At 43.2% G+C, this 21,332-nt stretch overlaps 1 protein-coding gene and 1 long non-coding RNA gene across 2 annotated transcripts in view; both read right to left on the bottom strand.

Annotated features, from left to right (window-relative positions):
- Positions 1 to 8,397, bottom strand: part of net1 (neuroepithelial cell transforming 1) — a 29,754-nt gene extending 21,357 nt beyond the window's left edge. The window contains exons 1-2 of the mRNA XM_063905163.1: positions 8,205 to 8,397; positions 690 to 753 (exon numbers count right to left, since the gene is read on the bottom strand). Coding sequence (XP_063761233.1) covers positions 690 to 753; positions 8,205 to 8,326 — 186 coding nt within the window. The 5' untranslated portion in view covers positions 8,327 to 8,397. The remainder of the gene's footprint in view (positions 1 to 689; positions 754 to 8,204) is intronic.
- An 885-nt stretch (positions 8,398 to 9,282) lies between these two features.
- Positions 9,283 to 20,887, bottom strand: LOC134878971 (uncharacterized). Its single transcript, XR_010167758.1, has 2 exons — positions 20,677 to 20,887; positions 9,283 to 11,800 (listed from the first exon to the last, which is right to left on the bottom strand). It is a non-coding gene; the product is annotated as an uncharacterized LOC134878971 (long non-coding RNA).
- Positions 20,888 to 21,332: the final 445 nt, after the last annotated feature.

The following is a 21,332-nucleotide window of genomic DNA, read 5'->3' as shown; positions in this document are numbered from 1 at the left end:
ATTCCCTTTCTATCGCTGTGACAATGACCAGTGTTAAGATGAAATCACAGAGGGGGATATTTAAAACCAAAACACAACATGGTGTCGGGAATCGGAGCTCAAGTGCACTCCCAGTTTGCATTACTGGACAGAAGTGAGCCAGCTCGGAGCAATGTGCAGATGTGTTTACAGAATGCAAACATCATGCATCTGTGTATTCTGTAGGAAGCCGATGATGCTGGGTCACTCTTTGCTTCTCGGCACTCTTGGCGCTGGAGCTCATTGCTCATGCTTTAGTATTGACACCCTCCCCGCTCTGCTGGAGGTTGTTTATATGAGTTATAAACTACACATTCCTGTTGTGTAGGTGGCCTAATATGATCTGCAACTGGAGAGAGGTGCATGATACGATCTTCTCCAGAACAAATGATAAAGTTATGAGATTTATTTCCCATAGCGAGAGACTCCTTGCCTCTGCTGTAGCCGACTGTTTCCTACTTGTCGTTCTGATACTTTACCAAGCAAATTACTTGGCTGGTGCATATCTGATTAGTGTTGTCAAAGGAAGCGTGCGAACAACAAGTGCAGTAAACACTGGTCAACCCTCAACGATGCATGATGAACATTGGGTTCTTTAGGGTTCTGTTGCAGGGAGATTATTCATAAAGCTGGACATTCATTTTAGAAATGGTGGTAACTTTTGGCCTCACCACACTGAAGTCCCATTGTGGTCCTGAGGTGATGAAGGAGAAGGAGCTTCCTCTTCGTAGGGACCTGAACAACAAGAAGAAGAAGGAAGGGTCAAAATAACAGAAGAAAAAGCAAATGCATCCTCTGCTTTTTATTTAAAACAACACTACAGGGCGCAACTCAATCCCTCTAAACCCAACACCACCGTGAATAATCATGACTCTGGTGATTGAATTCAACCCCCGGTGGTTAGTATAGCCGGTGACAATCGTGAGCATCCACAGGGTTATGAGAGGGGAACCGTGACTCATGGTTTCCTCGGAAAACCTTCACCACCTACCACAGCCTCAGATTTCCAGAGAAGGATGCTCTGTCTTCTGTCAGGGAACATGACCCCAATGCACTCCATAAAAAAATGTCCCCTGTGAGATTTGAAGGAGGTGCCCTCTATTTCACACCTTCCTCCCTCCCAAAGATTTCAACCAATGTCTCTTTTTGTTGGGGTTTTCTGGAAGAGGACGGCTTTTGCCTATTTTGGGATCCACAGTGGAATTTTCCAGTATTCTCATACAGTTCTTCTTCAACTGGTTTGGCAAACAACAGCTTTTCCGGATAACGCCTCACTGGGGGGCAGTTACACAACACATCCAGCTCGTTGATGGGAAGCAGAACAACATCAAAGCTGAAGATCTGTCGTGTGGCAACAATCACTGGGATTTTTTATTGAAGCACTATTTCACAGAGATGAAAATCATCTGAATGAGAATGATTTCTGACTGCCGTACAAGGAGAAGCAACGGTGCAGGTTATGAAACTCAGAACGCCATGACACAGATTCTGCACAAAGATGACTGTATGTTTACCGTAATAGCTTTTATCAGGATGGGTTTTAGCTGATTAAGTCTTTCTAAAAATGGACCCCGCAATCCTAATCAGAGTAGATAACAAGCTTGAATCTGAAGAAAAGCCACCAAAAAGTCGAAATATTAAAGACAATGTGGAGTATTTTAAACTGAATGCAACAATAGTGCATCACACTCAGCCGACATGACAGTTTTCATAACCAAATCCTCCACATGGTCATAAATGCTGTCAGGACGGTTGATAATAGTGAAGAGATACATCCAGGGGGGTCGTAGAAGTCGCAACCTAAAAAGGCTCCAGCATGCAGAGAATGCAGAGCTGCTCAGAAACACTTGTTCTGCGCATGTGTGTGTGTGTGTGTGTGTGTGTGTGTGTGTGTGTGTGTGTGTGTGTGTGTGTGTCCAACAAGTGCTGCTCGTAAGGCTGAGTCATTCCAGTTATAGAGCAGCGCTACTACTGTCGCTGCAGTTGGCCTCCGTCCAGAGACACGGACAACTGTCCATCTATAGTCAGCGCTACAGGCAGCTGCACTCGTCTACTTATCAGTGCAGATCTTCATCATCATTATCACTTATTTACTTCTCTCGGAAGCTTTTAATGAACCGTAAAAATTGAGAAATTCCTCTCAAAAATGTCTGTGTTTATCAATGAACTTGAAATGCATTGGTCGATTAGGATGACTCAATTAAGGCATGTCGCTTTATTTTAATTGAAAAGAAGCTGTTCAAATACAACAAGTCCCGCCAGTACAAAAATGGGAATACAGAAGCTTATGTCATGACTCTAAACACACAGATGTGCCTCAGTTAAACGCCTGAATATAATCCTTTAAGATACAAAGCCTGCACTACACTTTGCAGTTACTAAAAGAGCAGTGTGTGTGACGTAAGCAGAACAGACCATCGATAATGGCTTTATTCGACAACAGTACAAAGAACACAGCCTGAGTGAGAAACCCCAGTAATAATGCACCACAAATCAAAAGTGTGAGGCTCAACGCAGCCTATTAAACTAAACGACATCAGGCATGTTTGACTAAAGAGCCAATAAAGGAGAACAAAGGAGCGAACAGGTCCTGCGGAGCTGAGCGGGCTGAACACACTAATTAACTGAGTCAGGTTTAGGGTTCCTGTCGGGACCACCCATGCTGGAGACGCATGCTACTGTAGGGTGTTTTTAAATAAGCAGCATGTGTTGTGGAATGGCAAAAAATAGCCGAAGAGAGTTGGGGGAAATGACTCCCTGGGTGTCCTGCAGACAGGTCAGGGGTCAGAGGTCACTACAGGTGGTGTTCAGAGTTAACCATGAGTTAACTTGACTCTCCTGTACAGAGCAATTTGTCCCGTTAAGGGTCTTCAATTTGGAAATTCAGGAGGTGGATCTTTAAAAAGGTACCCTATTACATGCTTTAATGCAAAGAAAAAGCTCCCCCCCTTAGCCTATCACGTTCAATGTGTTGGAGTACTAGACAATAGAAGTGTGAGAGTTACGTAGTGATGTCACTGTGTTCAGGAAGTAAACAAAGGAGTCCAATGGAGGCGGAAGAAACTCCTTTTGTTTTGGAACTTTAGGATTTTAGCCTTTGCAGACCATTTACATGCACCAAAACCTATTCAACACACCACACGAAAGGGAAAAACCCCAAATAGCACACTAGGGTCCCTTTGTAATCTTTCTGGACTCTCAAAATAGCAACTTTTCATCAAGCAATAGGGAGGGAACATTGGAATTGTAGCCTTTGCAGACCATTTACATGCACTAAAACCTATTTAACACACTACAGGGAAGGGAAAAACCCAGAAATGATGAACGTCCAACACCCAGGAGGCAGAGGAGGTGGTAGGGAAATACTTTCAGTCTCTTTCGTAATATTGCTGCATCAAAAGGTGTGCATTATTGCATAGCACAAGAAAAGGTTGGCCCCCGCTTTCCGGTTGGTGTAACAATTCCCATGAAAATCAGCTGACACAGCATATCACCACGAACACCTTGTACTGTACTGACACCCCCTCATAGCATAGATTTGACTTGGAATTAGAAGCTACTGTTGCACAATCTGAATGTAAATAGTACACTGTGTTTCTGTCCCTTTAGTAGGTTGCTATATTAGAGAGTATACTAATGATTCTGTGTGTTTTAAAGTGTGTACTCTTCTGAATATATGTCTGTTCTGCTGTGATTTTGAATATATTTGCTTTTAATGTTTATTTTGTTTGTATTTTATTCAACTTTTAAGAAGCTAAATTGTAATTCTTGCACAATGATTGTCAAAAAGGCAAAATAACTTTCAAACTTGGGATCAATAAAGTATCTGTCCGTCCGTCCGTCCATCTATCTATCTTGCACAGGAGAAGTTCGGATGTCTCAATGAATGGGCGTCATGTAGCTACTGAAGGGTAATTGATATACAAGCTCCACCTCCCTCCCCGAGGAGCTCAACCACTTCTACGCTCATTTCGACTGGGAGAATAAGGAAGTCAACATCAAATTCGAACTACCACCAGACGAAACGCCACTCACGCTCTCCATCTCTGATGTCTACCCTACCCTAAGTAAGGTGAACCCTCGGAAGGCGTGTGCTCAGAGCCTGTGCAGAGCAGCTGGCAGGGGTCTTTGCGGACATTTTAAACCTGTCTAAGCAGTTATTCCCACAATCTTCAAGACCACCACCATCGTGCCAGTGCCGAAGTGGAGAGACTGGTTCTCTCTAACCTGAAATCCTGACTCCCTGCTACACTGGACCCATACCAGTTTGCCTACCGCTGCAACAGGTCAACTGAGAATGCCATTTCCACAGCACTCCACTCTGCCCTGACCCATCTGGATAGCCCCAAATCCGACAGAATGCTGTTCATAGACTTCAGTTCAGCATTCAACACTGTGATCCCCTCCAAGCATATCTCCAAGCTTCACCAGCTTGGTATCAACATATCGCTCTGTAACTGGATGATGGACTCTCTGACTAACAGACCCCAGTCTGTGAAGTTAGACAATCTCTCCTCCTCCACTACTACCCTGAACACTGGCGTGTAAAGTTTGCAGATGAGTTTGCAGTGGTAGGCCTGCTCAGAGGTGACGACGAGACGGCCTACAGGGATGAGGTACAGCACCTGGCCATGCGGTGTGCTGACAACAACCTGGCTTTCAACACCAAGAAGACCAAGGAGATCATCGTGGACTTCAGGCGGGACAGGAGCCATACACACACCCCATCTGCATCAACGGAGTTGCAGTGGAACGTATGTCGAGCTTCAAGTTCCTGGGCATTCACATCTCCGAGGATCTCACATGGTCTCTGAACTCCTCCACTCTGGTCAAAAAGGCGCAGCAGCGGCCTTGGTCCCAGGATCCTGGTGGACTTCTAGTGTTGTACCATCGAGAGCATACTCACTAAGTGCATCACAGTGTGGTACGGCAACTGCTCCGCCTCAGACCGGAAATCACTCCAACGGGTATTGAAAACTGCCCAACGGATCATCGGCACCCAGCTACCCACCATTAATAACATTTACCTCAAACGCTGTCCGGGCAAATCCAAAAACACCATCGAGGATGCCTCCCACCCCAACAACAGACTGTTCACCCTCCTCCCATCTGGCAGGCGTTACAGAAACCTCGGTTCCCGTACCTCCAGGCACAGGAAGAGCTTCTTCCCTGAGGCTGTGACTCTGCTGAACTCCTCTCCGTCACTCACTAGCATCATTGCTCTCACCTGCACTGATTAATGTACTTTATGGACATCTAACTTGTACTATTTTATTCCTATACATACTTTTCATAATATTTGCACATCCAATGCTCCCTGTACTGTCAGTATTTATAATATACACCTTATATTTTATATAGCACATTTTGCACTTCTGTTTGGATGCTAACTGCATTTCATTGGCTTGTACCTGTACTTTGCACAATGACAATAAAGTTGAATCTAATCTAATGACAGTAACTTCAGGGCTTGGCTGATGAGAAGGCCGAGGCTTCTGGGGAATGTACCGAGCATCCAGGGAAGCAGACAGTCATTGTGTCTCATGGCTGAAAAAATGACAAGCATCCACCACGGAGCAAAGGCTCACACTCACACTCACACTCACACTCACACTTGTCATTTCTCTGTGGAAAGACTTGCTGGGAAACCCACAGGAGATGAGAGCCTGCAGCGAATTATGTAAACCGGTGTTCCGCTCGATGACTTCTCCCTGCACTCAACGATTTATAGAGCGGGCGGACAAGGGTTTATGTAACAAGAGTGTTGGGAAGTAAGCTCATCAGCAGGCGTTAATGAGTTTAGAGCCGAGGCAAGGAAATATGATGCAGAAAACCCTGAAATCAAAGGCACGTCAGAACAGGCTTTACTCCTGTATTCAGCATGGTGTGTAGGCCTAATGCAGAGCTTGATGACATTGCATTGCGTAGTGGGAAGCAGGTTCGAACTTGATTGGCTTGCTGGTAAATTTGAAGAGTAAAGAGCCATCACTATCTTTATTACTTATGGTAGGGGACAGATTCGCCTTTTTTAGACATGAATATTGTTAATCCTTCCCCCAAAGACATATCTTCAACCTGTTCAACCATTAAAGCATTACAACAATGTTACTGGGAGCAGTTACACAACACAGCCCGCTCAGTGATTGGATGGTTGCTATTTCAAACTATTAAAATGCTCTTAATGAGAACGGTGTGTCCCTGCTGGCTTTGAAACTACGCCGTTATGAAACTCTGTGCTTGAAATGAAGACATCTGAGAAAATGATCAGTTCATTAAAACATTTTTCCTCATAACTTGACTCATCGGAAGAAGACTATCGTGTTCCGTTTGATATGAGCGAGCCTGAAAGATGATCATCTGTTTACGCTTTAATGACATGAATGATTTACATAGTCATCCCCGTCCCTACCCGGGGCACAACGGTCTTTTGACATGGTTGAGGGAAGTGTTGCTCACGGGATTGAAATCCTAGGAAGTCCTTGTTGTGGTAAAGCTTGCTAAAACTAATGTACCCTAGCTCTGACCCCACTTGTTCTATATCTTTTCCACAAATAAGAACAAGAACACCTTTATGATGGTAAGACCTCACTCACATGTTTTATTAAGTGTTATATGAAGTGCAAAACATATCTGATGAGGCCAGAACCCCGCCTTGAAAACACTGTGTCCCTGATTTCAATGTACTGTTCTGAGCAAGGCAATTTACAAGCACAATATAATGTGGAGTTCACATGTTTTGAAGCACGTGTTTATTTCTGTTAGATTCTGCCTCTCACATGCTAATAATAAAGAAATCCCCTTGCCAGTCTTGTACTCAATACAAATGTCACTGAGGTAACAAGCCTTATTTTTATCTGCAGTCCAAGCCGGTGTTTTTTTCCATAAACATTGTTCCAGAGGTCAAATATCGGGTGAAGTTTTTCCATGTTTGTCTGCAGAGCCGGTTAGGCACTGGGCAGGGCTGGCACACAACATGGAAAGCCTTTGAAAAGAGTCCAATATAAACTATAGCAGGGGTTTATTATACCAAAGCATACTGATTGCTGATATTCAAGTTGGCCGCCAGTCTGAGAACTCACAAGATAATCTCATTGTTCCGATACAAATGAGCAGCTTTTCAGATCTGTGGGCAATAAATGGAAGAGACTAAAGAGACAGGGATAAGTGTTTGTGTTGCCTGGATGCAGATTAACCATCTCAAAAGCTTTACGTAGAGAAAGGGTCAGAAAACTCTGCAGAGACACAATTTCTGCTGTTCAAGTGAGGAAAGTTCACCCATAACAAACTGGCATTATTGTACGTTTTGAGGGACTTCACCTAGGGAAAAGGTTGGGGAGATTGGGTACAACATCCTTAGTTTTGTGCCTTAATGCAAGATACAGTTGAGCTCAAATTGATTAAAAACTGGAGTCAGACTATGTGGATCACATCCAAAGTTACAGTCTTTTCGTACAATTTTATTTTTCTCCAGTTTTTTTCCACAGTTGACGGACAGATAATAGCTGTTTTTGTGCATAAAACACCTTTTTTTTGTAGTTTGTTTATCTAAACCTGTTTACTAATACATGTTTCAGAAGATTTAAGAAAGGTATTGTTACCAGCTGATAGATTAAAACATCAGAGCAGCAGAACAGAAGTTAATTATAAGCACAGGACCTAACCTGCACCGACAACAAACCAATGAGGATGATGACTTGATTTATCTGGAGGTCATTAACTATAAATAATGTGTTAAATAAGGGTTCACATTGTAGCATAGAACTGAAAGCAGATTGAGCAACAGGAAATCAAACACAATGGAAAAAGACACAGGCGACAAATAGCTCTTCTTTTAGTGGCGCTTTGCTGACACCTCGTGGCGCTTTGACGCAACTACAATATATGACATCAGTTTAAAACTACATAAAACTCATTATATGAAGTTAGATTATTTAGTTACTTGTTAAAAACAACTATAAAAACTCATTTGATTATTCATGAGATTCAAACCCTTAGTTTAAAGACGATAAACAGCGGAATAACGTTAATGTAGTGCAATAATGTGTCATGTATTAGCATGCTAGCCACCTTTAGCTCAAGTGTAAGCGGACTAACAAACTGTTTTGCCATTCAGGGTTTTATTGTGTGTTTGTTTTTTGTTTCATCACTCGAGATTAGTGAGTTTCAATCAATAAAGAAGGACTTACCGTCTCAGATTGTTGTTGTTTTTCTCGAGAGACTCTTCTTCATCAACAGAAAACTTCCTCATCCAGTTTCTGGAGCTCTGTTGTCTTTTTAGTTTCTCTGGAGCTTCTCCTGTTTCTCCCATTTGACATGCACTACCTGCTACTGAATGAGTTTAACAGAATAACAACAATAAATCTATGCTACTTATCTTTAGACTCCTACAACAGCAGACTAGTGAGTGTTTTTGAATATGGCGGAAGTCCAAGAATCGACCAATGACAGGAGAGCGGAGATACTCGTTGCTAGGATATAACTCCAAGTGGGCGGTGCTAGAGTGGTGGTTGACAGCACAATGAAAATAATACAACAGTTTGGTGATTAAAATGCATTTAAGAACTAACACAATAACATTGTTTTGCATTCAACATGTATTTAATCAGCGAGTCAGAGGCTATTACCTTATCCCCAGTGCCAATGGGTTTAATTAAGGCACTCATTTATATTCCTGTTCAAAACACACTGCTTATCAGACAAGTGAATTTGACAGAATCCTGTCTTGTTTGCATCATTTCATTATCATCAAAAAACGGACAGACATCCGTAAACAGTTATATGTCTGCCTTATGACATCTGTAACATTTACAGTTATGTGTAGACATATAGACCTTACTCTTGCAGGAACACAATTAGTGATATATGTTTTCATATATAAAAAACAAACCACATGTATATCTGCTGCTACAATATCTTCTAAAAAGGCATAGGAAAAATGTGCATATGTTAGCATTCATTTATATAATTCATGCAATGAGATAAGATATTTTAAATAACAAATATAATATTTAATGTACTATTTTCTCTATATATTGGTTGGGTTGGTCAGCTTGCAAACATGTCTGTGTATTAATTTACAATTCACATCACATATTTATATATATAATACAATAGTAACTGCTCAATTATGAACCTGAAAGGATTTTTTTTTTCTTATGAAAAGCATCTGTGATCATGTTCAAAATCTTTAAGAAAACACTTTCTTCTCCCTGTGTGTTAAACAGGATAAAACACGAGTTACAGGAAATAAAAACACATGAAGCATTTCCCTGTGAAATCTGGCCTTTTTATTCACTTCAAGCAGCTCATTACATTACATCCAAACAGTATATCAGCTCCTAGTGGTGATCAGTGGGGACTGCAGTAACACCCACTTGTTGCTGGCAGTGAGAATGGTAACTCTATTACAGAAATGAAAAAACACATTCATAAGTATCCGTCAAACCCCTGGTTGATCTCTTAAGTCAATAAACAAAATGGACAGCAGTAACTTCCTTCTTCTTGTCCTGTGTCCGTCTCCCAGATGCATTGACCCACAGTTTTATAACCGATTTCAAATGGTGCTAGAAGGCTGCAGCGGGCTCTAAGCACCAGGAGAAATCAGTCATCGTTTAGAGGAGAGAAATAAGAGGAGGAGGGAAGGCAAGATCCTCCAGACACTCACTCACTGCCAGAGCTGTCCTCCTGTCCCCAAGAACACTGATTTCAAATGGTGCTAGACAATGGGAACACACATCTAATCCACCATGTGAAACCAGCTTCTGGGGGAAGATGTGTTCGGCGTCAGTTGCAGCAGCGGTGAGATGGGAGGGAATGAGCCTCAGTAGTTACACTTAGATGAATTTCAGTGATATATTATATTGCATCATCTACCTAGGGAGATTAAAAGGGTACCAAATGTTACCTTACTAAGGACGGCATGCACTTGAATCCTCTCCCAACCTTGACAAAGTACACATGAGCAGAAATCTGTATACCATTGAGAGTGCATGCAGAATAAACAGAGCAGTTCAAGAAAATAATATAAAAAAAGGTTGTTTTATTTATAGTTTTTGAGCCACTTTGGTTCAGCTTCATTTGGCTTACTTACCTGACCTACCTTTCAACAGCGGGACCAGGACCATAGCTGTAATTCAAACAATTTGGGAGCAGAATCCAATTTATTTTGAGAATTTTTCAGGCTTCTGCACCAAAAAGGAAGTGCTTTTTGGAGAAATCAGGTGACATTTGCCGGGGTAAATAAGAAGTAAGGTGAACGAAGACAAACAAAATAGGATAAGATTTTAGATTGTCTGAGGCAGAGGATGATTGGATTTGAGCAAAAAAGACACATTTCTCAACAATTATTGGACAGATTTGAAGGAAAACTAATGCACACATTCATGTTTTTTTGAGGATGAATTGTATTAAATTTGATCTGAAACATTTACTTTTCCGTCACCTTAAGTTAACCTTAAAAATTTTGATTCGTGACCAAATTCTGCAAATCTAACACATTCCCATCTTCCTCAGTTGAACATTTTCTCACCCAGCTGGGGAATTCTCCTCACTCCCTTTAAGTAATCAGATTTAACTCTCCAAACTAAATCAAAAGCCTTGTTCCACAACTCAGAGGAGCACATCCAGCTGGAGGAATGCACCAACAGTGAGTGTGTGGTGTCTCGTGTCACGGGAAACAAAGGCCTCCACACTCGGCTGTGGGAACTGGCACCCAGCACTCGTGTAACTGGACAGGTCGTCAAGACAACAAGCCTAATGCATTGTCCCAGTGGGTCCTTACAGGTGATTGATGGAGGTAAAGTGACCCATAATGAGTCACAGAGGGTGTGATAATTGTAATTCACTTATCCACTGCCTCCTGTAATTCTGCCCTTTGCCACAAGAGGGAGACATTACATCTAGAAGCTACCATGCCAACCCGTGAGCTATGTACCGTGGTGGTGTGGCTGCCTTTTGATCCGCACAAGGGGAAGCTCATCTCTCCTGCCATTAGTTTAGCTAGGTCACTTAAATGTCATAACAGCACACCAGAAGGTCACTGTAATGGCTGTAAATGTCCATGCAAAGGCTCCCCTGACCGTGAGATGTCACTGTCTGCGGGAAGAAGTGACTGCAATTTGATTAAATGTGTAAAGAAAAGCACTAAATGCAAAGTCACTGGTTATTTTAATACTGTAAATCTGCTTTTTCTGCTCCACACTTCCTCTTTTTAAACCTGCACAGCTGTGTCATATTTTATTTTAACTGTACTCAGCTTCTTATATATTTATATTTTGTGTGATTAATATATCTAGACTTCAAATTCCTTTTATAAAGCACTATTTGTTGCTAATTTCTGTGTCTTTGAACTCCAAATTCCTCAAATGTGTAAAGCTACTTAATAAAACCAATTGTGGAAAAGGAAACAGCCGGGGGCTAACGCCAAGACAGAACCAACACCACCCCCCACTGCACTGCACAGTATGAATGCAGGAGAGAGCTACACACACACACACCCGTCCTCTTTGCTCTCTGGGGAGAAAGGCTTCCTTGTGGAGGTGAGGCGATCGCTTGTTTTCAGCTCTCACTCCGGCTTCCTGTTCTATTTTCTCCCAGGAAGTGCCACACAGACACACACACAAACACACACACACACACACACACACACACACACACACACACACAAACACACACAAACACACACGCACACACACACACACACACACACACAGCTGGCATCAATGGCAGCACTCCCTGGCTCCCACGGGGTTACAGTGATGTCACCTGTCAGTCCACGCTGTGTCTGGAAAGAGAGGGAGGGAGAAATGACGTTAAATAATGACGATTCTAAGTTTAAACAACATTCATTTTTCGGCCCTGTTTTGCTGAGTCATTGTGCAAATATACTCCACTGTGCTGACCATTAGACTCCTTTGATAACAAGTGTCTTTTTCGGGTCAAAGAAACGTTCATGTGCATGATAGCTGACCCCGGGGAAGCGAGGGGTAAGCGAATGGAGCAATGGATGTACGGGTGGAGGAGCATTATTCCAATACAGGATGTTCAGGACATTTAGCATGAAGCATTAGTCACACACTTTCAGGTGAGAGAGAGGGAGCTGCATGCAGGAGAGTGTGTGTGGGTGAGCTGGGTGATTTGTTGGCAAAACCTAAAGCAGGATTTAACATTTTTCAAAGCCTCCTTAAACAAACGGTATTTCTGCCAGGCTGTTGGAGTTAAAACATCACCAGCTTTATCAAACTGTGAAAAATCACACACAAGTCAAGTCCGTCAAGGGTCAAACAGATTCATTTTTTAAAAGGCTCTGTTTTGGGTGGTTGTTCTGCTTCCTGCAGTGTGTTATATAGGTTTTAGTGCATGTAAATGGTCTGCAAAGGCTAAAATCACAAAGTTCCACAACTGCTAAGCACGCTGTTGGAGTTAAAACATCACCAGCTTTATCAAACCTTAAATTATCACAGAAGTACTCAGAGAGAATGAACAGAGAGAGCCGATCAGATGTTAGATGGTTTCGCCCTTTTGACTTTTAAAGAGAGCATGGTTGGATTGCGTTGATAAGAAAGAAACTCTGACCACAAACTGATTGGATTGTGTCCCAAGGAAATCTGACTAAGGAGTCGTTTGGGATCTTAGTTTTGTGTTTGAGTAAATTGGTGTTCATTTCTTATTAGCTGGAGCTCCCTGGATCCCACTAATGCCTTGAGTAACTATCATCTTTGTTTGGAATAAATATCACTTAACATTCATCTCCTTAAAGACGAGGTGCAGTGGAATTAAACCCTTGAATAGTTCCTGTAACAGAGAAGCGAGGCCCGGCTGCACACGCAGTATTAAAAACCATTAATCACCTTCCCTGCTTTCATGAGTCCCAGCGGATCGATACTCCAGCTCTGGGCCGCCGACCTGATACCAATCCTCCCTTCCCGTCAAGAGACCTCCTCTGTGTGTGAGCTGTCTTATTGTTCATGTATGTAGCTTCCAGGAAAAGAAGAGCGGCTTAACACGTCTGAGATTAGATGCTTCAGAGACTCGACTGTGTGGTGTTTGCAGACGGTGAATCACAGAGCAGTGACTGCTGAACTGTTGGAATCCATTAAACCATTAAGACCACCTCAAGCAAGTCCCTGAACAACATGATGTTATCAAATATGACTCTTTACTAAGGTCGGAGAGGGAACGCTGGCACAAACCCAGCAACTCATCATTGGGAAACCAGGTGTCTGCAACGTGGGGGATATGTGTGCATGCTCTGGTTATCAAGTGCATGTATGTGTGGGTGTGCACAAACTCAAACTACTATCCTAGGAACTCAAACACCCCTCCTGCTCTTCGAATCAATGAGTTCTTTCACCTAAAGATACAAGTCTCAGAGAGCCGTGCAGGCCTCCTATGGGCCAATCAGTTAAAACAGCTGCTGACATTTTCATTTATCAAAGAGATGGTGTTTGCTACTGTCATTTATTTCTCACCGTGGCCTTGTTTTTTTACAGCAAGTCCTGCAGCTGTACGGTAAAAACCCACAAGCATGGCTAGAGGAAGGGTGCAAAGAGACAGAACCCAATGCATCGTCCCTGTACGACTTATTAAAATCAAACCACTTCCATCTGGTTTGGGTCTTCCCTTTCATCATATAGGTTTTTGTGCATGTCAATGGTCTGCAAAGGCTAAAATCCCACACTCCCACCCAGTATGAAACGCCTCCATTGAACTCCTTTGTTTACATCCGGAGCATAGAGACACTCGCGCTTCTATTGGCTCCAACACATTGTACGTGACAGGCTAAAGGGGCGGGACATCTTCAAGCAGTTGACCAATCCCAACAGAGGCGGCCAGCTAACCAATCAGAGCAGACTGGGCTCTGGTTTCAGAGAGAGGGTGAAAAGAGGTGCTGCAGCACAGGCAGTATGAGAAAAATAAAGAGCTGAACATTAAAGCATGCAGACATGTCACTAAATATAAACATGATCCTGAAAATAAGCAAAATATGGCTGCTTTAAAATCACTTTTCAGCCTCTAGTCTCTTTTACATCATCAAATCCTGGATCCACGTGCGTCAAACCTCCAAGACTAAATTAAAACATAACAACAATCCTAATCCTTCATGCAAACATAACAGCTCATCTCCGGATGCGATTTATCCCGGACACAGTTTGATTTCACACATTTGCTACGCCGCCTTTTATTTGTTTACCAACGACCGGGTTTCTGAATAAAAGTCAGACGCTAGTCGCTGTTCCTCCCATCGCTGCACTACATTACCATGAAGCATGTCCTGCAGTAGTACAGTGTGTGTGCAGTCTCAGGTGGCTGGTTCTGTTAGTGTGTGTCAACGGTGCAGTTCAGGCAGAGGTCATGCGAAGTGAAAACCCAAAGGGAGGCAGGCATGACAGCAGTGTACAGATTTATGCAAATTCAAGCACCGCTGAAAGCTGCAGAGCACTAATCTCCCCAAAGGAGCATAGCGTTAGTATAACACACACACACACACACACACACACACACACACACACACACACACACACACACACACACACACACACACACACACACACACACACACACACACACACACACACACACACACACACACACACACACACCTTTATTTCGTGGCTTGGTTTCAAACTGGAGGAAAAACTGGAAAACAAAGACAGCCCAGACGTTGTGAGCAAATGTTAAGCATTGTTTTCTGGAGGAGACTTCAAAGACAAACACAATACACAGTTTTGCTTGTGTTCTGGTCCTCAAACGTTTATATCATGGCTTATATTCAATACAAGAGCCAATAACTAGGTCAGGAGTCAGAAAGGGAGCTAGGGGAAGCTTTGACAAGATGTTGGGACTAAATAAAACATCCTGAGTCATATTCTGGAGCGCCTTAGCCACAAACATTGTACATGATAGGCAAAGGGGCGGGACATCTCTTAGCGGTTGACCAATCACAACAGAGCCAGCTAATCAGAGCAGACTGGGCTCTGGTTTCAGACAGAGGGTGAAAAGAGGTGCTGCAGCACAGGCAGTATGAGAGAAATAAAGAGCTTTCTGAACATTAAAGCACGGAGACATGTCACTAATGAGCAGAATAGGGTCCCTTTAAGTGAAGCAAATTCACTCAATACTACTTATAACATTGCCAAGCCGCACTGCACGACTAAAAAGAACGACGTACACGATCACATTGCATTAAATAAGTAAAAGAAAAGGCTATGAACATTCCTGTGGAGGAAAGCGAGACCCACACCATTAGGTCACTGGAGTTCCTGCGTACAGGAAAACACAAACAAGTGTTACGTAATCGTCCTCAGAATACCCTCCTTCCTGGAAAACTTTCCTTCTGAAGAATCCCAAACATCTGGCTTTGTTTGCCGACAGGTTTCCGGGAATATATTGCAACTCTAGTTCCAGAGAGAGCCAGACCCCCGCCCCCGCAACCCCCGGACACGGATCAACTGGTCTTAATGGGCCAGTTTGATCCCAGGGTGAAAACAGCATCATGTGGTTTGATAGGTGAAGCTAACTGGGAGACGTGTACGTTGTGTTGCTGCTTATATACGGCCTCTATGTGCATCGTGTGAGTACATCAACGGTCTGTAGCTTCGTGCTTTGGGATGGATGGATGAGTGTGTTGTCATGACAACAGTGTGAGTGACTCAGGCTGATATCAGAGTTTAGAGGATGCTGCTTTTAGCCTCTTAAGGAGACAGTGATTAAGATATGGTGTGTGTGTGTGTGTGTGTGTGTGTGTGTGTGTGTGTGTGTGTGTGTGTGCTCATCACCCACTTACAGTAAAGCAAGATATTAAGACACATTTAGCCAATAAGAGCACTTAGTCATCCATTCCGATGCATATCAGCTCAAACACACACACACACACACACACACACACACACACACACACACACACACACACACACACACACACACACACACACACACACACACACACACACACACACACACACACACACACACACACACACACACACACACACACACACACACACACACACACACACACACACACACACACACACACACACACACACACACACACACACACACACTTAAAATACCCTTGAGACCTTTCAGGATTTTACGGCAGTTTTTTTAGTCTGACACACTTCTCAGAAAGCCCATGAAGCAGAGTGACTCAACAGACACACAGACACAGACACAGACACAGACACACACACACACACACACACACACACACACACACACACACACACACACACAGAGTTAGTCAGCAAAGCTGTAACCGCAAGCCCAATTGTAAATCTTCAACTGTCCCTCGGCTCCCTCCTCGGCTCCCTCCTTGGCTCAGTGCCAGGACAGCTTCCCAAAAGGAGCAGGCTGTTACAGTCAGAGCCGCTTTTCCTGGAAACGCTCCGTCTGTCTACACTTTGCCGCTGTGACTCTACAAAAACATCTTCGTCAGAGGCCATATCCTTTCTTAAATCCGATTGTCCTGAAGGCGCTCCCGTGTGTTGTTAGAAAGTGTAGGCGCTTTGATTGTCAGTGAAAGATTCACGTCTGCTGGTGGGAGTGTAAACAGACGAAGAGTCCGCTTTCAAAATCATCGGGCAGCAGTCCAGCGTTCAATATATGGAGATATGCACGGAGACTCTGATCTGAGAGCGTGTTAATGTCAGGATTCACCGAGGACCAAAGAGCTGGTTTGGTGGAAAGACTTTGGAAACAGCCTGATAAATGCATTAGGCAAAAGAGAGGTGCTTTTTTTTCATGCATTAGGCTCTAAAGTGTCAGCAAATAGGTGGGATTATCTATTTAGTATTACCTTATATGTATTTAGCTGATGCTTTTATCCAAAGCAACAGGTTTACAGGAGTATTTTGGGGTAAAAGAAGACATAAAATGCTCATTTTCAGGTTCATATTAGTATTACGTTTCTCTACAGTGACTTTAATGTTCAGAAAGCTCTTTATGTTTCTCATACTGCCTGAGCTGCAGCTCCTCTTTTCACCCTCTGTCTGAAACCAGAGCCCAGTCTGCCCTGATTGGCTAGCTGGCCTGCTCTGTTTTGATTGGTCCACCGCTTAGAGATGTCCCACCCCTTAGCCTATGTGTTAAAGCGCTAGCCAAATGGTGGATATATATTCTTTAAAACCTCCCTTTGAGTCCTCCTAAGTATTTATCTGGCCTTCTCTTAATTGGCTTTTTAACCTCGCCGGAGATTATTCAGAAATGAAACGCATCAGCACCCTGTGGCACGATCACATGACACATCTTGCACTCTTCGCTCCTTGGAAGCTGTGGTTACCATCAAAGTTCAGTAGCTTATGTTCAGTAACCGTGAACCACTCCCATGAGTCTGAGCCAACACACTGTCTTCAATGCCACCACGATATCCTGCATGTTCCAAATCTGTGAAGCCAATCAGAACACAAAGGCCCACACACACCTTCAGAAAAACACTCATGTGGGAATGCATGCGCTACACATTCATTAATAATTGACATGCACACACACACACACACACTGAGTTTTAGAGAACAGCGACAACTTTACAGTCTTTGCAAACAGATTCTAAGCCAATGTAAACTCAAAGGAAAGGTCAGACGTATAGAAGCAAGACAAACACAAACAATGAATGGCATTTGGGGACTTTTTACTAAGTGCAAACCACATTTTAAAAGCATGCTTGATGTTTTTAAGCCATTCATAAGCCGTGAAAATTGAGCATCATGACGTTAACGAGCAGTTTGATATGGCAGTAAAGCAAGAAGCTCTCAGCAGTCAAAGCCGACTTCAAACAGAGTAGAATGACTCAAAAATGAATCCTGAGGTGTGGACATAAGATCCGATCCGATGCAACACTGTGATGCATGTCTTCTCCTGGCTCCTCCCTGATCTAACTGACCGCTCTGTCATGTGTCTTTATTATCTTGATCTTTGGACAGCCTCATAAAGCACAGGATGAAACACTCATGTGTGTGAAAAGTGACAGAGGTAGTTGTGTGAAGAAATACTGAGGCCTTTATTTCAACAATTTTGCCTTCCTTTTCCTCATTTCAAAGAGCCTCAAAACCAACAAGACAGCGAGAAACAGTGAGAGACTTTATTGGGTTTCGGTCTGACATATGTACGTCATGCACTGGGCTGTCCGTCCGTCACTCGATCTCATTGTCTCGTATTTGAGGAAGTCGTAGACGCCACGACTGTGTGTTTGATTTAATTTTAAACGCAAGGGTGTGTGAGTCAAACAAAAGCACTCTGTTGCACGGAAACTAAACTCTGAAATCTGCGGAAGTCTGGAGACAACAATGGCATCTTGGCTGTGATGTGACAGACGGACGTCATCGACAGGCACACGATTTCTGGCAGCATGGAATAAATACTGTATTTAAAGAGACCCTCTCCTGTAGTGTGTCATATAGGTTTTAGTGCATGTAAATGGTCTGCAAAGGTTAAAATCCCAAAGTTCCGGTGACATCACCACGGAACACTCGCCTTCCTGTTTTCGCTACAGCTCCGACACATTGTACGTGACAGGCTAAGGGGGCGGGACATCTCTAAGCGGTTGACCATTGGGCTCTTTCAGGTCTTATATAATCGATCAACAACTCTCCTGTGTATGTAAACAATAACACGACTAACTGGCTTCAACTTCAAGTATGTTCTGCATTAGTTTGTTCCAACACGTCTTTACGGTGCGGCTTATCTGCTTTGTTCTTCATGGGTGGAGCAAACAGATAATGTGCAGGCGAGACGGCCCAGCCTTTACCGTGGATCATAAATCCTACGTATGATCGGACCGAACCCTAGAGCCTCTTGTTGCTGACCTTTCCAACTGTGACACAGCCTCTTTTTAGCAGTGTGTGCACTTTGCTGAGAGTGAAGAGCACATTTTCTTATCATCCAAACGCAGCTTTATTCACCCACTAGTCTTAATTATTTTTCAATGGAGGACAGGATGTTAACCTTAGACCTCAAACCAAAATGCTAAAGTGTTGCCAGAAAACAATACCTCTGTGGGTCAGAAAGGGTTTACTGAGTCCAGAGATATGGAGATGGGGTCAGATGTCTCGTCAGACGGCAGAGACAGCTTACGGAGAATAAATAGGGGATGGATGTCCGGTGGGTCTGCGGGGGGACGAGTGGCAAGGCAGCAGGCTGACACTGAAACTGAGATTTCTGATCCTTTCTTTTACTCTCCTTTTTTCTGGAGAGGAAGTAAAGGAACCGGAGCTCTGGATTTATTTGTTGTTGGAGGTGCATTATATGACTCAGCAGCTTTAAGACATGAAGACGGAAGTGACCTCATACTATATTTCTCTAGAATAAAAGAATAATAAAGTGTATGAGCCAGTGCTTCCTTTAAGCTTTAATCTTACTTAGAATATATTACTGCTTTTATTTGATTCATTTTTTTGAATGATCTTTCTTTCATTTTGTATTTCAGCTTAATTCTTGTATTTTTCAGCTTATCTTTCTGTTGTGATTTGCTTTTACCGTATGAAAAATAGGATTTTGTATTCTGAACAAAGTGCATCTGTTTAATGAAAAAGGTTGGTATTTTTGCCTCCACTGTGAGTTATCTATTCAGTAACCACACCCCGCCATGACATAAACCTCCTGCCACGACTTCCAACTCAAACAAAGTGCGTAGTGCGAGCCCTCTGCATGCTCCCCGCCCGGCAGGACGTGAAGGCTTGTGTCTAAACTCTGGCTCCAGCCGGAGGGCAATCCACCGACTTCTCTTATTGGTCACAGGTGTCGGATGTTGCTGGGATTGGTGAAAAAAAACATGTTTAGGCTCTGACATCTTGGACAGGCAGAGCAGGTACGCGGAGAGGAATTAGGGTTGGGCAATTGGACTAATGCATTAGCGATTAGCAGAGAGCTCAATCAATTGCCAGAGGGCAAAACCAGTGTTTCGGTCCACGTTTCAATCAGAAATTAAGTCTCTGCCTGGAAATGATCGGCTAATTTTGAGAGTTTTTCCGACCAGCAGCTACAACATTTAGAGCACAATGGACACCTGGACATGTCTCAAATGCATGTATCTGGCTCACATTGTGTATTCAATTAAAGCTCAATGAAGCTTTCGCAGGGGTAAACCGCATGGTGCATTTCCTCCATGGTGCAAACTAGTTGATCCTTTAATCTCAGCACAACTCAGTTCCCACTCCTGTTGCACAAACTATAACATCCACCAAACCAGCTCACAAACACCTGCACACATGATGCATAAAAACAAGACCCCAAATGTAAAGAAAATCCACATTTGGGATCAATTAAGTTTATCTAATTGAATCTATTCCTGTGTAATGTGGCTGGATGCTTTAGATTAACCACGGTGCTAACATACGAGGAAGCATTATGCGCAACTGAAAGAAGAGAACAAGACGAGCGGCTCAGGAACATTTACTGAGAAATGACAGACTCAAGTGAAGTCAAAAAAAGAAGTTTCTGTTTTTGAAAGACACACACACACACACACACACACACACACACACACACACACACACACACACACACACACACACACACACACACACACACACACACACACACACACACACACACACACACACACACACACACACACACACACACACACACACACACACACACACACACACACACACACACACACACACACACACACAAAAGAGTTATTGCCTTTATACTCACTGTGCCATGTGTGCCATGTGTGTCAGAGAGTGTGTGTGCTGGCTCGTCCTCACTCAGTAATCCATTGTGACAAACACTTCTCACAAACCCTTCCTCTTCTTCAGAATTCGCTCACAGCGACGGCCTCCGATTCTCTAGATGAATGTGTGTGTGTTCCCCTCCTCTCAGGTGGTGGCTGTGTCCTGACAGTGACAGAGTTACACACTGCTGTTTCTCTTCCTGTGTGTGTGTGTGTGTGTGTGTGTGTGTGTCTGTGTCCTACGAAACATAGTGGGTGTGTCTGTGAAACGAGACAAAAAAATGTGAATAAGGAGCAGGAAGCACACACCCACGTGTGAGCGGACTGTGGATCACGCATTCAGAAGGTGTGACTGTACGCAACGTGTGTGTGTGTGTGTGTGGTATTCTAGGAGTGTTTTTCTTTAAGCTCAACTTTCCCCTCTTTCTGTTTCCTTTTTAGCATCTTCTTACTTCTCTGATGCATACACACATCTGATCCCGTTACAACAAACACAAAATGCTCTTTAAGTTTTTGAGAGACATTGTATTTCTGCTAGTAATCCCCAGTGTTTAGTCATCTGATTATATCTTTATTAAGTAGCTGTAACGGCTCTCCTGTTAGGGCTGTGGTGGCAAAAGTCTATAGCTTGGGAACA

This window comes from Eleginops maclovinus, chromosome 17 (genome assembly GCF_036324505.1).
Source record: "Eleginops maclovinus isolate JMC-PN-2008 ecotype Puerto Natales chromosome 17, JC_Emac_rtc_rv5, whole genome shotgun sequence".
Taxonomy (NCBI): Eukaryota; Metazoa; Chordata; class Actinopteri; order Perciformes; family Eleginopidae; genus Eleginops; species Eleginops maclovinus.
Note: the sequence above shows the minus strand (reverse complement) of the source record. Positions and strands in the feature narration are given on the sequence as shown.